At 45.0% G+C, this 15,911-nt stretch overlaps 1 protein-coding gene across 1 annotated transcript; it reads left to right on the top strand.

The window, feature by feature from the left end:
* Positions 1 to 678: 678 nt before the first annotated feature.
* Positions 679 to 11,025, top strand: LOC134464102 (uncharacterized). Its single transcript, XM_063217551.1, has 3 exons — positions 679 to 5,849; positions 5,945 to 6,457; positions 7,544 to 11,025. The coding sequence occupies exons 1-2, from the start codon at positions 741 to 743 to the stop codon at positions 6,431 to 6,433; spliced, it is 5,598 nt and encodes a 1,865-aa protein (XP_063073621.1). The 5' UTR covers positions 679 to 740; the 3' UTR covers positions 6,434 to 6,457; positions 7,544 to 11,025.
* Positions 11,026 to 15,911: the final 4,886 nt, after the last annotated feature.

A 15,911-nucleotide genomic window follows, 5' to 3' on the forward strand; every position in this document is an offset into this window, starting at 1 on the left:
ACAGCCAAGTTTTACCAGCATTTGGAAAGTGGGAAATTTGCAAGGTTGCAACCCTGGGGTGAGTTTCTCAAAAGAGAAGTTGCTAGCCTGTTAGCAACTTCGGTAGTTGCCAATGGGAAAATGCATTGAAAACAACAAAGTAGCTAATGTAGTAAGCAACTTTGGTTTCGAGAAATCCACCCCTGGCCACCATACTGCACCTTTAATATTGGTGATGATTCTGTGTAGTAATTCTAAGTGCAATGTCAATGTCAATTTCAGACACGTTTTCCTTTTTCTGTTTTTCCTTCAGTTGAGCCAGTCACCGTGAACGATCAACGCAACAAATCATGGATCTTCAATCAGTCCAAGGCACACTGCTGTTCCAGACGCCTCAAGGCGATCCTGCCGCCCAAGTCCAGTATGCACCACAAGGGGGAGACCTTGCAGCAGCAACCTCTGCCTTGTACCAGCATGCACCACCAAAAGGAGACCTTGTGGCATCAACCTATGCTTTGAAGCAGCAGCCAAGCTTCGGATTCAACCAGCATAATGCTCCTCTCATGCAGGAGCAGGATGGAATGTATTCCACACAGACTGTTTTCTATGGAATGTCTTCGGTTTCCGGAACCACTTCGGAACCAGCCTCCTCTAACATCCGAAGTGCTTACAACATTTTACAACAACAACAACAACAACAACAACACTGTCAAAACGCTGCTGTGATTCCAACCCAAGGATTACAAACAGATGTGCAGTGTATGGGTAATTCTAGCAACAATGTTGCCAACACTCAATACTCAAACACTGTCCCAACATCATCGCCAGCACAACCATTACAATCATCACAACCATCACAACATGAACTTCTTCAAGAACACCAACGGCAAGTTGATGTAGAACACCATGAAAAAATTCTAGAACAAATGAAACTCAGGCTCCTCAAATTGTTGTCAAGTGCACATCCAACATTGCCACTAACATTGCCCAGGTCATGGTTTGGAGTTGTGGTAGAGCAAATGGAAATTCAGCTCTATAAAATGTATTCAAGTAACCAACGTTTTGAATCGTATAATCAACTTTTTAAAGAACTTATACCAAAATTGGATATGAATCAAATGAAATGTCAACTAAAAAATGCCCAAGGGATTAATACCATGAACTCCTCCAGTGTCAATGCCGTGCAATCCAGAAACGTTTCAGCAAATGCACACGGTCCAGTTCAACAAGCCTCCTCAACGGCGCCTTTTCCCACATCAGGGTCAACCCCACTCTACAGACACGTTATGCTACCAACTGCTGCTGACAATGTCAGCAACCCTCTGGATGGCTATGCAAGCAATTCTGGTCTGACTTTGTCGTCACCACCATCATCATCATCATCGTCATCATCTTCATCATCATTACAGCAACCTGCAGGCCGCAATCATCATCATCATCAGCAGCAGCAGCAGCAGCAGCAGCAGCAGCAGAACTCTCCAAATTCACAACTTCCCACTTCCTATGGTCAACCGTGGCCGGTGCCAGGCAGCAGCAGCTGTGGTGGTGGTGGTGGTGGTGGTGGTGGTTGTTTGCAACCGATGCAGGAGTGGTTGCAGAATCAGCAATCAAGTCATTTTGCCAGTGATTTGACTAGCGGCGGCGCAGGCCCACAGGCTCACACCCACACCCACACCCACACAAACACCGCACCGCTCACACACATGACAGCTAATGGCCACAACACGATGCCACAGGCTTTGTGGTCCAATCCTCCAATGCGAATTCGGCAAACTGCTCATGCCATACAACCCACACACCTCATAGGTAATGGACATGGACACAGCCTATTCCAAGCCTCACCAGCACCAACACCAGCACCATCCCTACATCCATCACAAATGACAAATTATCAAATGCAAAATCAGCTAGATGCACACGCAGGTGGTTTAACTCGCTCAGGCTATACTACACAGACACCGACTTCAAATCAACCAATACGGAATCATCAGCAATCAAGTGTTTATGCTAGTAATTTGACCAACTCAGGACATACCTCACCACAGCTCACACACATGACGGTTAACGGACACAGCCCTACAGATAGTGGTGGCCACAGTCTATTCCCCAGCTTTTTCCACAGCATACACTCACCGCAGCCAAGCCACCAAAGTCAACAGATGTGGCAAAATACCGGTAGGCAAAATGTCCGTGCCATACAGGAAAAACCCACGTACAGCACAGTTAATGCACGTGGACCGAGCCTAATACAAGCACCCCCAGCACCCGCCCTATATCAATCACGGTCAAATCATCAAATGCAAAATCATTTGTCAACGTTGTCCCGAGCCGCATCTGGATCGAACTGCCAGACTCAGGACTCGGGACAGATGTTGGAAGGGAGCGTTACATCTGTGGCCAGCGTAGACAACACAAAGAGTCGCTCGAAGAAGAAGAAGAAGAAGAACTTAAAAACTTTGGGGTCAACCCCCCCTCCGCCACCGTATCGCAAACCGGCACCCAAAATATCACCACCACAGGTGACCCAACATCAAAATACGCCCCCTTCCACCGATGGCAGCATTTCGGCCAACACCGAAGGGCAGACCTCTTCTCCCTGTTACCCAGGAGACAAGACAGCTGGCTTGACAGATTGCTTCGTCCTAAACGTAGTCCCATTGATTCCGGTCAATCTGCAAATGACTGTAGTTGGCAGCGTGGCTTCTAGTGTACCTAGTGAACCACAAAGCTTAAGTGTTCAATCGTCAAAGCAATTGTCGTCGAACGCCGTGCTAATAATTAACCAACATCCCTTGCTGTCAAATGTCCTTTTTGGTGGCAAGATTATCAATAAAGACACTGTTACCTCTCTTGCAAACGATGCCCCATCAGCTGATCAACCACAGTGCACCACCAGTGACGCTGCTGCAGCCCTCCACCCGAAAGACACCATTGCTACTGAAGCACCCTCACAACAACCATCAATTTGCCCAAACGCAGACCCGCATAGCACAGAGACGAGCTTACAGACAATAGACTCTCTTACTGATGAAAACTCTGTGTGCTTGGATAGAGTTCTCATGAACCCAATTCCCTTTAGCCTGGGAAAATTGAGAACGTTGGTGACAGATCTGGAACTGAGAGAAAAAGAAACAAAAGCCGAGGACGTGCCAGACTTTGGGCGCTCCATACTTGATTGTTATTGGGGCGGAGACTACGGTAACTACATGACGGAGGAGGCGAACGGCACCTTCGACGATATTTTCAGGGAAGCTGAACAGTTTGAGACAGGGCAGACAGACGACAAACACGTGTTGAACGGGGTAACACATCTCAATGAGTTGATCAAAAGCAGAGACGACGATACTCCCTCCGATGACGGAGCTGCTCCAGTCACCGATGCGGAAAGCTGCTACAAGTCGTTCTGGAGAAATGTGAGCGACGAACCGCTGGATATTGACAAGGAACTGGCAGATTCGGATTTCGTGAAGGACAACCTCCCATTAATTTGGGAAATGATGGAGATTCAAAGAAAAGCCTGGCTTGATAGCATCCAAGCTGAAAGCGAATCAGTAGACAACACAGACCTAATCCGCACCTCTGACAATACTTTGAGAGAAACTGAACAGTCGATAAAGATGGAGATTCAAGGAACCAGCACCTATAATAACACCCGAGCTGAAAGCGAAACAGTGGACAGCGAGAAAGACAACCCCCTGTCCCTGCTTAAACAAATGTGTGAAAACGTTAACGATGGTCCTGCCGAGGCAGAAGAAGACGACGCATGCGCGGTATACGAGGTGCTGGACTGTGATCAGGATTTGAGAGCTGCCATTGAAATTGCCACAAAGTGCACGTCCATCCTGGACAGGATCAAGGACAGTCAAGTAGCCTGCCCCGATAATATTCAAACCGAAAGCGTAACAGTAGACAACACTGACAGACTTCAGAAAATTCAGACAAGTCTCTCATCATCAGAAGACTCTCTGGAGTTGAACCCTCAACCCTCCAGACACTATCCGAACAGTCAAGAAAAGGACAAGAACACTGTAGTCACAGCGTATGAATTGCGAAAGTTTGTGAATGAGCTGAGCACGGCAGACTGGTTGGACGTGGACGCGGACGCTCAACCCAGCAACTCTCCTGAGAACAAAGATTACAGTACTCTAGTGGACATTGTACTAAAACAGACCCTATATTCTAGCAAAACATTGGCCAATGGAAATATTGCGAAAGACAATTGTCAGTCAGGGTTGGAGAAGACAGAGGAAAAAGACATCCACCTCGATGACACCCAGTCTGAAAATGAAAAAGCTGACAGCACTGTAGGAAGTTGTAATAATAATCATCGCCAGGATTTGGACAATTATCTGCCATCAGAGACTGTGGATTGCGGCATTGATGACCTTGACACTGCCATGGAGGTCAACAGCAGCTCTTCACCATCTGTACTCACTGTTGAAGAGTCAAATACGGCTGGCCAGGAGTGTCCTGTGGGTCAAAATGAAGCCATGCTGTCCATGAATATCAAAGTGCTGTCAGTGGACGAGTCGAATTGTCTTTCAAATCTATTTAGTGAGACCACATCTGCCATTTGTTGCGATACTGACGACTCTGACTCTGAGAATGATGTTGTGACGGGACCGGAACACCAATTCCCAGTCAGAATTATTGAAACACAGACAACCTGGAACGGGAAAAGAGAAAAAAACACAGATTTAACTGAACTGCTTGACGAACGCTTGACGTGCCCCATTTATGTTGACATTAGTGATGATGATGATGCTGATGACGATGATGATGATGACGATGTGGAGTGCGTAACAGATATGAATGCTACGACTATTTGCCGAGTCCTGAGTCTGGAAGAAGCGTCAGTACTTGACTTGAGTGAGGAGAGCATCCCCAATACCCCCCGATACCCGCCAACACCCCCCGATAGTTCTGATGTGGAGTTTGTTGGCTCTCCCCAGTCAGATGTAGCTGTATGTCAAGTCCAGACCCCAGGAGATTTCACAATAATTGACAGAGAGGAGAGGACCTTGTCCCCCAACACTAGTGATAGTTCTGATGTGGACTTTGTAAACTCTCCCCTCTACAGTGACAGTACAGTAGACTTTGCAGTACTTGACAGAGAAGAGGGCACCTCTTCCTCCAATAGAAAAGTGGGGTTCGTTAACTCTAACCAATCAGAGGCAGCTAGACATCAGGTCCCAACCACTGAGAAGTTACCGGTACATGACAGAGGGACCATACTTACTCCCTCTGCAGAGAAAACTGTTGATGGAACTGTGGCAACTAACTGTCAAAAAAGGTCAAAGCTAGAACGTGATCATATGACACTGTTGAATGGGAAAAACAATTCTGCTGCTACTCCTAACAAAAAGACTGTGAAGCGCCAGCGCAACAAGCACAAGCAGAAAGACAACAACGAGCATAAGAGAGACAAGGTTAGCGATTTGGAGATCCCTGCCCCAAAGCCATCACACAGTGGCGTGACAGTTAAAAAGAGGGACTCTTTGGTTGGTTCTGAGGAGATCGCTGCTCCAAAGCAGTCGAGTAGCGGAGTGAAATCAAGCTCCCCCATCTCCCCGTTAGCTCCCACAAAGAAAAGGGCAACAGAGGAAAGACCCAAAGAAAGGCCCATCAATGAAACGCCAAGTGCAGAAAGTCTGGGAACAGAAAATGGCAACAACATCGCTCTACCTAGGATGTACCAGCCGCTACCCTCCAAGACCAATGAGACCAAATCACCCCAAGAGAGACATGATGACCAAGACAAAGAAAACTCGACCTCTGCATCGGCAGGGGTAAAGAAAACCATCACGTGGTCAGAGACTTTGACAACAGTTGAACCGCCCCGAGCCAATGACTATTCTGCACGAGACAAGGTGTGTTCTGTCATTCTTAGACTAAAGCGTGTCTGGTGGTGTGCACACAGGTGGTCTTTGTGCTCACCAAATTCTTCTTTTCCTCCTTTTTCAAGAACGATTCTGCACGGGACAAGGTGATGCGGAGCTGGGGGGACTCTTTCGTTCCCACAGCAACGTACAGACAGCGGAGGAGATCCTCAGGGAGCTGCGATTTGGCGGGAAAGAGTCCCAGCAGAAACCATGACGACGCTCAGGAGGGCGAGGCCACGAGGAGGAGGAACGCATCCGGAGAAGGCACCTCTGAGCAAGGCGAGCATCCGCCATCATCGCCGGGCAAGAAAATGAAGAAACACGCAAAGAGGCCGAGAAGCCCAGACGCTCAGGAGGACGAGGAAACGCGGAAGAGCGCGTCATCATCATCGCCTGTCAAGAAGCCAAAGAAGCGCACTCGCAGCACACACAGGTCTTTCAGCCTTAACGAGATGAGAAGGGAGGCCGAGATGATGTGCGGACCAAACCTGACGCCACAAGAGAAGACTGAGTTGGGGCTTGCCGTCGTCGAACGATACAAGCAACGGCGTCTCTCTGAAACACAGCACTGATGTGAAGGTCGGAAGGTTAAGACAGTGAGTATGTGTAACGGTATAGGTTTTGATTCTTCCACTTGCACATGAGGAGTCATGTGGGCAGTCATGGGTGAGCGGTTGGGACGTCAGATTTGCATTCCAGAGGTTGCCGGTTCGGCTCCCGACCCGCCAGGTTGGTGGGGAGAGTAATCAACCAGTGCTCTCCCCCATCCTCCTCCATGACTGAGGTACCCTGAGCATGGTACCGTCCCACCGCACTGCTCCCCATGGGGCGCCACTGAGGGCTGCCCCCTTGCACGGGTGAGGCATAAATGCAATTTCGTTGTGTGCAGTGTTCACTTGTGTGCTGTGGAGTGCTGTGTCACAATGACAATAGGAGTTGGAGTTTCCCAATGGGCTTTCATTCTGATGGCATAATGGCCCAATAATGTGATGTGATATCTATGTGTTCCTTCCAACGAGGAGAATAGGCAAGGAGAGTACAAGCGATGCGATGTGGGCGGGTTCCGGGTTCAAAATATTTTAACTTTGAGCGAGATGAGTAAGTGAGTAACCAATTGGAATGCAGAGTTTGATACATCTCGCATATTGTCCATTGGCAGTTAAAGCCGCGGGAACGTTTAGCGAACGTTCCATGAGTGAGTGGCTAGTAGACGAATTAGCGAATAGCCAGTAATTAGCAGTGACCGGTGTGAATGAGGCTTAACCGGGCAAATATACCAGCCGCGACGCAATTAAAGTGACAGAGAATCGCTTCTGTGCAGCAGCAAGCGATACGAGCGATTGAAGCGACTATAGTATGTCCGTTACAAGCAGAAAGTAAGCATTCAAACATTCCCATTGGCTGTGGTCACTGACCTCTATACAGTCATTGGCTGTCGCGGCCTGTCGCTGAACCGCGTCATAGCTCATTAGCATAACATAGCCAGGAGTTCAACTACAAATCGCCTCTAGTCTCCAGAATCGCGTTTGTCGCGCGAGTCAATACAAAGTCAATTACTTCCGTCGCTTGCCTCGCTTATATCGCGCTTGGTGTATTTGCCCGGAAAGACATGACTAGTGGACACTGTAGTCGCTCATCAAATTCTCTTTTTCCTCTTTTTCTCTTTTTCTCCCTGTCACCAGATCATGCATAAATTAAATCGGCACCCTGCCAGAAGTCTCCAGTGATGTCGCTTTGCCTGGCTGCCATCCAGCTTCGGTGCCATCTCCATCCAGCTTTGATGCCATCTCCATCCAGCTTCGCGTCGCCCATTGTGTCTTGAGGTTTGGACTGTTGGGGATCCAGCTCGGCTGTAGGCCTGACCAACCACCACAACCTGTGCCATCTCCGTACAGCTTCGGCGGCGGTGCGTCACCCATCGTGTCCTGCAGCTGGATGCCTCCTGCTGCTTGCTGTTCATCAGCGGCTCGCCTCCACGATAGGAGGCTCTGGGTTTTCATATCCCCATGGCCTTTCATCACCATTCCCATTGAAGGTTTGCTCATCTCTCCACCAACGCTTCCATAACATCATGGACAGAGAACCTTCCATTTCCATGTTCTTTTATTGAGTCTTTGTATATCTGAGTGGCTGTATTTGTTTTTGTTTTTATGTTATATGATCTTTAAAGAACTTTTGAGTGTTTAGGAAACCGCTATACAATACCAATGTATTATTATTATTATCATCGTATTATCTTTCTTCAGTGTTATGAACAGTGCAGAATTGTACTGTGCCAATTTGGGGGAAAAAAGCTGTAATTATACTTAGTTACAATGCTATTAACTTAAGTTACAATACATTCTACTGTCACTTTGATTTTAATGGTGCTCAGTGTGGTGGGTCAGAAAGAACCTATTCCTGGACCTGCGACTTTTTAGTCTGCATGCTGCCCCATCACCTCCTGGATGGGAAGTGAAAGAGTCATGACTCCTGATCTATATTTACAGTTATTTTGTAGAGAGTAAGTAATGCAAAAGTACCGTAATGCCCAACATTTTAAATACAGTATTATTGTAATGTAATGGATTACTTTGAGATCACAGTGACATGTAATCAGTAATGCATTACAGTTTTTGGAGTAACATGACCAACACTGTTTGGGATACATACTCTACAGCATTTGAATGTTTACCTGCATTTGAATGTTTACTACCCATTTTTACATTCAGTAATTTACCTGCCATATTCGGAATTTATCGGACAAGAAATGTTCTTTAGTGTTTTCTTACTTCTGTTTGGTCTGTTCATCTGGTTGTGCTGCTATTTTTTTTAATTGTGCTTGTCAATTTTTTATGTACAGTATTTGCAAGTACCCTTTCACCACTGCCTTAAGTTTATCTTTTATTTCCTAATAATTTCGTGGTCCACCTTTATGCTGTATATGAAGTAATATTTTCCTTCACACAGACAACTGGAAGTTGCTAACTACGTTAGATACTTCGTTGTTTTCAATGTAACGATACACTTCACTCACGATTCAGTTTGGGTCTCGAGTTCTCGGTTCAGTACAGTGCAGTAAGGGCTGAACTTGATGGGCCTTGATGGGCCTCTCTCTTTCTCTCTGGCTGGGGCAGCCGTGGCCTAGTGGTGAGAGAGTTGGTCTTTCAATCCAGGGGTTGCAGGTTCGAATCCCCCCTGACCTCTCCCTACATCTCCATCCGTGGCTGAAGTGCCCTTGAGCAAGGCACCTAACCCCACATTGCTCCAGGGACTGTAGCCAATACCCTGTCAAATAATAACTGTAAGTCGCTTCGAATAAATGGAAGCGTCAACTAAGTGCAATCTAATGGTTTGGCTCGCCAACACATGCACCCCACACGTAAACTGAAGGGCACACACCACATGACTGAACCTGGTCAACCAGAATTGCTTGAAAAAGGTCATTAGACCGAAACGTCGCAAGTAAAACTCTGCAAATGTGAACAGTGTGCAAGGGGGCCTTTTTTGTCTCAACCAAGACTTGTCTACCAGTCATTGAGAGAGATAATGAAGCCTGTGACAACGGTTTATCTCTCAGTTCGATACAATATTGTTGGACACTTTTGGATTGAAGGGGCCCCTCAAAATTAACAGGGCAGAACTGACTTTATTTTTTTATGTATTTATTTGTTTTTTTGCCAATAGACAGGGGTCTGGTGTTGCGCCAGTAGCTCCAGTCCTTATGGTTGCGTTCGTTCCAAAGCGATAATCCACAGAAGCAAAGAGTGGAGCGCGCACACCGTCAGCAGATGCAATAATTTGGATGCAATAAATTTCCACCTGGAAATGCCCGCTATGCAAGATGGCCAGGGGCCCACAAGGGTGCGGGGCCCACCTGGAAATGCCCGCTATGCAAGATGGCCAGGGGCCCACCTGGAAATACCCGCTATGCAAGATGGCCAGTCCAGCCCTGTCTGTCGGGGCTGGACTGTAACTGAAAATCGGGCCGGGCATTTCCAACCAAGTCTGGTCCACCAGGCATCGAGAGACACAATGAAATCTGTGACAACATTTTATTTCTCGGTGTGATACAATATCGTTACAGCCCTATTAGGTACACTGCAGTCAAGAGGGCTGGACTGTAACTGAAAATCGGGCCGGGCATTTCCAACCAAGTCTGGTCCACCAGGCATCGAGAGACACATTGAAAGCTGTGACAACATTTTATTTCTCGGTTTGATACAATATCGTTACAGCCCTATTAGGTACACTGCAGTCAAGAGGGCTGGACTGTAACTGAAAATGGGGCCGGGCATTTCCAACCAAGTCTGGTCCACCAGACTTTTTTGTCTCTCGTACCCCCTAAGCCTCTTAGTTGTGCCGTGAGTACCCCCTAATTCATGTTCTATATCGCTTTATCTGTCCTGATGTGACTGCTCCACACATTTGTTATAACAATACAATTTTTCCAAGTACCCCCTGCAGTGTGCTCGCGTACCCCTAGTGGTACACGTACCCCTGGTTGGGAAACACTGTGATACAGTATCGTTATAGCCCTATTAGGTACACTGCAGTCGACAGGGCTGTTCCGGTACAGAGAATCGGGCCGGGCATTTCTAACCAAGAATGGTTCACCAGGCACTGAGAGAGACAATGAAGCCTGTGGTGACATTTTAATGGTCTTATATGAGCTATTTTGACCACAATAGCCATCATGCTTTATTTAAATCTGGCTACCTCCTTGCTGTTGTGACACAAGGACAGATTAAACACCATTGGGGAGGAGAGGGCCAAGCCAGTCATCCACAGTCCCCCGGGCAAATGCCCTGCATGCCAAATGGTCAATCCAGCCATGAGTGCACTGCTTCCAGTAATACTTCCATCTGTCTGCGTGTTAATTTGGATAATTTGTATACCTAATGCAACATATTGTTGCCTTTTCTTTTTACATCAATTATGTTGAATTTTTAAAAGATGTTTTTTATATATCTGTATCAGTATTTTATTTTTTATAATGACAATGACTGTTTTCAAAAGTATTTTGGGCAATGCTGAAAGAAAAATGTACTAAGTTGCCCAGAATGTCTTCAAGGTTTGTTCTGTACAGATGCACTGTGTTTCACTATTGATGTTATTGTCTGGAAGTCTGTGGAAAGGCCAAGGGGGCCAGAAATGTCCCTGTGAAATAAATGTTTTCATAAGAGCTCGTCTTTGTGCGTATCATCTTTGCCTACAATGTTCCCTTAAATTTGTATTTGATAAATTATTTCAACACAATGAAAGAGTAGTTAAAGTATGCACACAAAGTTTTATCTCACTATTCAAGATTAATACATGAAATATTATTAATATTTGGGAATATTGTAAAGATAGATAGAGAGAGAGAGAGAGAGAGAGAGAGAGAGAGAGAGAGAGAGTTCAAGGGCATACAGAAAGAAGGACACTTAACACTTTAGCAGGGCTTTAATACAGTGTACTTCCTCATTGAGTACAGTCATGGGTGAGCGGTTAGGGCGTCAGACTTGCATCCCAGAGGTTGCCGGTTCGACTCCCGACACGCCAGGTTGGTGGGGGGAGTAATCAACCAGTGCTCTACCCCATCCTCCATGACTGAGGTACCCTGAGCATGGTACCGTCCCACCGCACTGCTCGCCATGGGGCGCCACTGAGGGCTGCCCCCTTGCACGGGTCAGTCATAAATGCAATTTCGTTGTGTGCAGTGTGCAGTGTTCACTTGTGTGCTGTGGAGTGCTGTGTCACAATGGGAGTTGGAGTTTCCCAATGGGCTTTCACTTCCTCATTGAGTACAGTGGGATAACTGGTGTAATAACATGTAAGTACAACTGTAGTATATGGTTAAAGCATAAGGCACCAATAGAAATCTCACGGGGGAGGGACAATGGACGTCATAGGGATCTTATTGGCTGAGAGAGTGGGTGGGGGTGGCGATCGGGTTTTATGATTGGCCAGGACAGAGCTTCCCTGAAGTCAAAAAAGAATAAAAAACGCAATCACCAAACTTACTAATCAAGTTGATGCACAACATACTATTGGTAACATTTTATAATCGTAAAGCATCAATAAGACTAAATAGTGAACTAATATTGAATAAGACATAAACAAATGGTTGTGAATCACTGGTTAACGTTATGTTTGATATGATAATAATAAAATCACTTGTTAATGTTTTGTTCATTGTTAAGTAATTATTTACTAAGTCTTTATAAGCATCCCTTATTAACAATAAACTTCATAATAATTATGAAGTGTTGCCATACTATTACCTTATGTTATATTGATGTTTCAGAATATTAATAATAATAATAATAATAAACTTAAATATATATTGTAGGAGGGATGAGAGAGAGAGAGAGAGAGAGAGAGAGAGAGAGAGAGAGAGAGAGAGAGAGAGAGACACACGCACACACACACACACACATACTCTCACATACAAGGCAAGGTTTAAGTCCTGGTAGGGTATCATGTTACACACACACACTCACACACTCATCATTATATAAACAACATGTGTGGACTGTGGAATGTGTGGAATGTCTGAGGGCCCCTGACTGGAGCCTCTTGGACATGTAGAAATATTTATGAATACACTAAAACACAAAGATTAAAGGTCAATCCACCAACATAAATCAATATGGCTTAGCTTATGATTGGCCTGGACCACTGGTGTAATGCAAGTGCTTCATGCCCCCCTGCAAGCTACCAAGAATGGGCCCCCGAACGAAACGTGTGTGTGTGTGTGTGTGTGTGTGTGTGTGTGTGTGTGTGTGTGTGTGTGTGTGTGTGTGTGTGTGTGTGTGTGTGTGTGTGTGTGTGTGTGAGAGAGAGAGAGATGCCTTGGCAAAATGTATGCAACAGTAAGCTATATATGATTATTTTATGTGTAATTATGTGTGTTATGTGTGACTTCTGGGGTGAAGTAGAGATGTTCTCATCACAATTTTGACATTTGGTGCTGAACGGAGCATTTGGGTATTCAAGACTGCAGCCCCCCCACCTTTACATTGACTCCAATGAAGCACTCAAGCAATCGATCATAAAATGGCATTAAACTTTTGTTTGCAGAGACATGAAACTCACCGAGTGGTCAGAGGTGGGCAGCGATACGTTGGCTCGAAAATCACCGCGAAATACGCTTCCAGAGAAGATATATTCATTATTGTCCGTCTTCATTGATTGTATTGGTTTGACTAGTATTACTCCGCACGACCGGAAATGGGGGTGCGTTTGTTTACGTTACTATCTATGGTTTGTATGCAAGCTGTAGTTTTTGTAGCCAGTCCCACTCAAAGATAGCCGTTCTACCTCGCTCCTTGATGTCTACATAAACAACACACTATCGCTACCTACTGGCTGGATGTCTACTGCTATTCAACGGCGTCTGGGGAAAAATAGATCCGCCAAATACTAAACAACAGTTAGAAGGCATATTTCGCTGCAATTTTCGGGTCAATTTATCGCTGTCTACCACTGACCACACGGTGAGTTCCATGTCTTCTCAAACAAAAGTTTAATGCCATTTTATAAGCGATTGCTTGAGTGCTCTATTAGAGTCAATGTAAAGGTGGGGGGGCTGCAGTCTTGGATACCCAAATGCTCCGTTCAGCACCAAATGTCAAAATTGTGATGAGAACATCTTTACTTCACCCCAGAAGTCACACAAACAGGGCTTAATGTCTAAAATAGCGAACTACCACTTTAAGGGGGCCTGTTTCTCAAGTCAAGGGCCCATATGGGCCCCTCGCCTTGTATGGGCCCCCCTGCCTCGCGGGGGCACAGCTGCCCTGGAGTCAGACGAGAATAAAAGATACGAGAATAAAAAGGGGGGGGGGGGGCTCAAGGACTCAAAGAAAGAGGGCCCTTTTTGGAACGCTAATAGACAGGCTACTGTAGAGTAGAGTGCTCTCTCTCTCTCTCTCACACACACACACACACACACACACACACACACACACACACACACACACACACACACACACACACACACACACACACACACACACACACACACACCCTGAATTCTACACAGTGTACCTTTAAAGGTGCACTTTGTAAGATTGTGGCCAGACTAGGTATTGCAACTATGCTACTCATTGAAACTGAGCTGCCTGTTGCCAAATTTGATCTTTTCATGAATATTTACTAAGTTATAAACTAATATTTAAAAGTGTGACCAAAATATAGTAATTGTTGCTACTAAAAATGTCAATTTCTGGAAATTCGTAATGGCGGACCATGGAGAAGATCCCCCTTTTCATGTATGAAAAGTATAATTTTCCCAGTCATAACGAATACTTAGAATTTGATGGTGGTAATAAGTATTCATGAGAAGTAACATTTGTGAATGTGCAGCATGAATTCTGGAAATAAACAACTAAAAAATATATTGCACATTGCACCTTTAAGGACACACTTACGTGAGCAAGAATACATTCTCATCTCTAGTGGTGAAAAATGTAAACAATACCAGGAGGACACAGGAAAGAGGCCCCTGACCGCCAGGATACAGAAACCTGATAGCCTGGGAAATCCCCATGCTGCCTTGCACAATCTCACTTGTCTGGTGGTAACCAGTAGAGATGCACCGGACCCTGATTTTAGGATCCTGCCGGATACCGGATCCACTGCTTAAAATCCTGCCGGATCCGGAACCGCCGCGGATACCGGATCCTACGAAAGGGTTGAAACACACATAAACCTTTTTCATTCTCAGCTCTTGTGGTTGAAATGTCTACACTACCAGGACATAGGAATGAGGCCCCTATAGGGTATAGGAAACCAGAGGCCCTAAACGCTTTAAACATAAACAGATGGGAGAAACAGAAGGCCATAAGTTTACATGATGATAGCAAAACATAAATCTTTTACATTCTCGGCTGTTGTGGTAAAAATGTGTACAAAACCAGTGCAGGGCCCCCTATTTTTAGGCCTAAACAGACAGGAGAAACAGAGGGGGTCATGAGTTTGCATGGTAGAGAACAGTCATAATTCTTTTCCTAGGCCTACAGAGTCTAACATAAACTCTGATATTTCCCCATCCCCTTCACCTCATCATGCTTACCAATGTCCCTCTTAGGTGCTGTTTCCACGTATCTGCACCAGATACGTATATATTTATATATATCTTTATATGCACCAGGTGGAAAAAATTAAAAACTAAATGGGATATATGTAATAGTTTTAATTTATATATATATTTAATTTATATAATTTATTTAATTATTTTATTTTACTATTATTTTATTACCATTATTTTATTTATATATTTAATTTTTATAGGTGGATTTCAAAACTCTACATGGCTACGTGAAGACGGAAGGAAACCAATGCGTTTTCCAAAAAAAAAAAAAAACAGGCTATGTGGGCTTCTAAGTATTAGCCCTTTGAGGAGTAAGGATTTTTCCCCTGTTCTAGAATTTTACCCGAACATTCTATAGCTCCCATAGAACTCTGTTTGTGGCATCATAGTGACAACTAAACATTCTAAACACATTATGTGATGGTACTTCTAAAAGGGTTAAAATGATAAAACAGACTAAAGCCCTCCATTGAAAACTGAGCACCCCCTCTCTCAGCTGAATCCTTCTCAACACTCCCCTGGGGCTCCCTAACGCCCCCTGAGGGGGCTGTAGAGCCCCCGTTGAGAAAGACTACTCTAAACCGTGTTACAGAGGGATCATCAGTTGCCCAAGGGTGCCATCTGGTGGAACTGGGCGGTTTTGAGGCAACAATAGGAGCCAATGGGAGTTAACATGGTAAACAAAGTGGGATTTATATCTTAGAGGAGTCATTGACAAGTATTTTGTATATGTCAACATCTATTTATTGGAGTAGGTGGCTATTTATTTATTTATTTATTGGAGTAATATTCCGTGTAATTTATTTTTTCTTACTTTCTAAGATTTCACCTATTTATTCTTTTTACTGGAGTTGTAGGCCTATTCATGATTATTTTTGCGTGGATTGGAAAATCTGTCATAAACATGTAATGTCTAAATGTGTAATGTATAACTGAAGAATGAGATATATCCATATAGAATGTTGGGAAATTGACATTTTTGTATTGGGCAT

The sequence above is a fragment of the Engraulis encrasicolus genome, chromosome 15 (genome assembly GCF_034702125.1).
Source record: "Engraulis encrasicolus isolate BLACKSEA-1 chromosome 15, IST_EnEncr_1.0, whole genome shotgun sequence".
Classification (NCBI taxonomy): domain Eukaryota; kingdom Metazoa; phylum Chordata; class Actinopteri; order Clupeiformes; family Engraulidae; genus Engraulis; species Engraulis encrasicolus.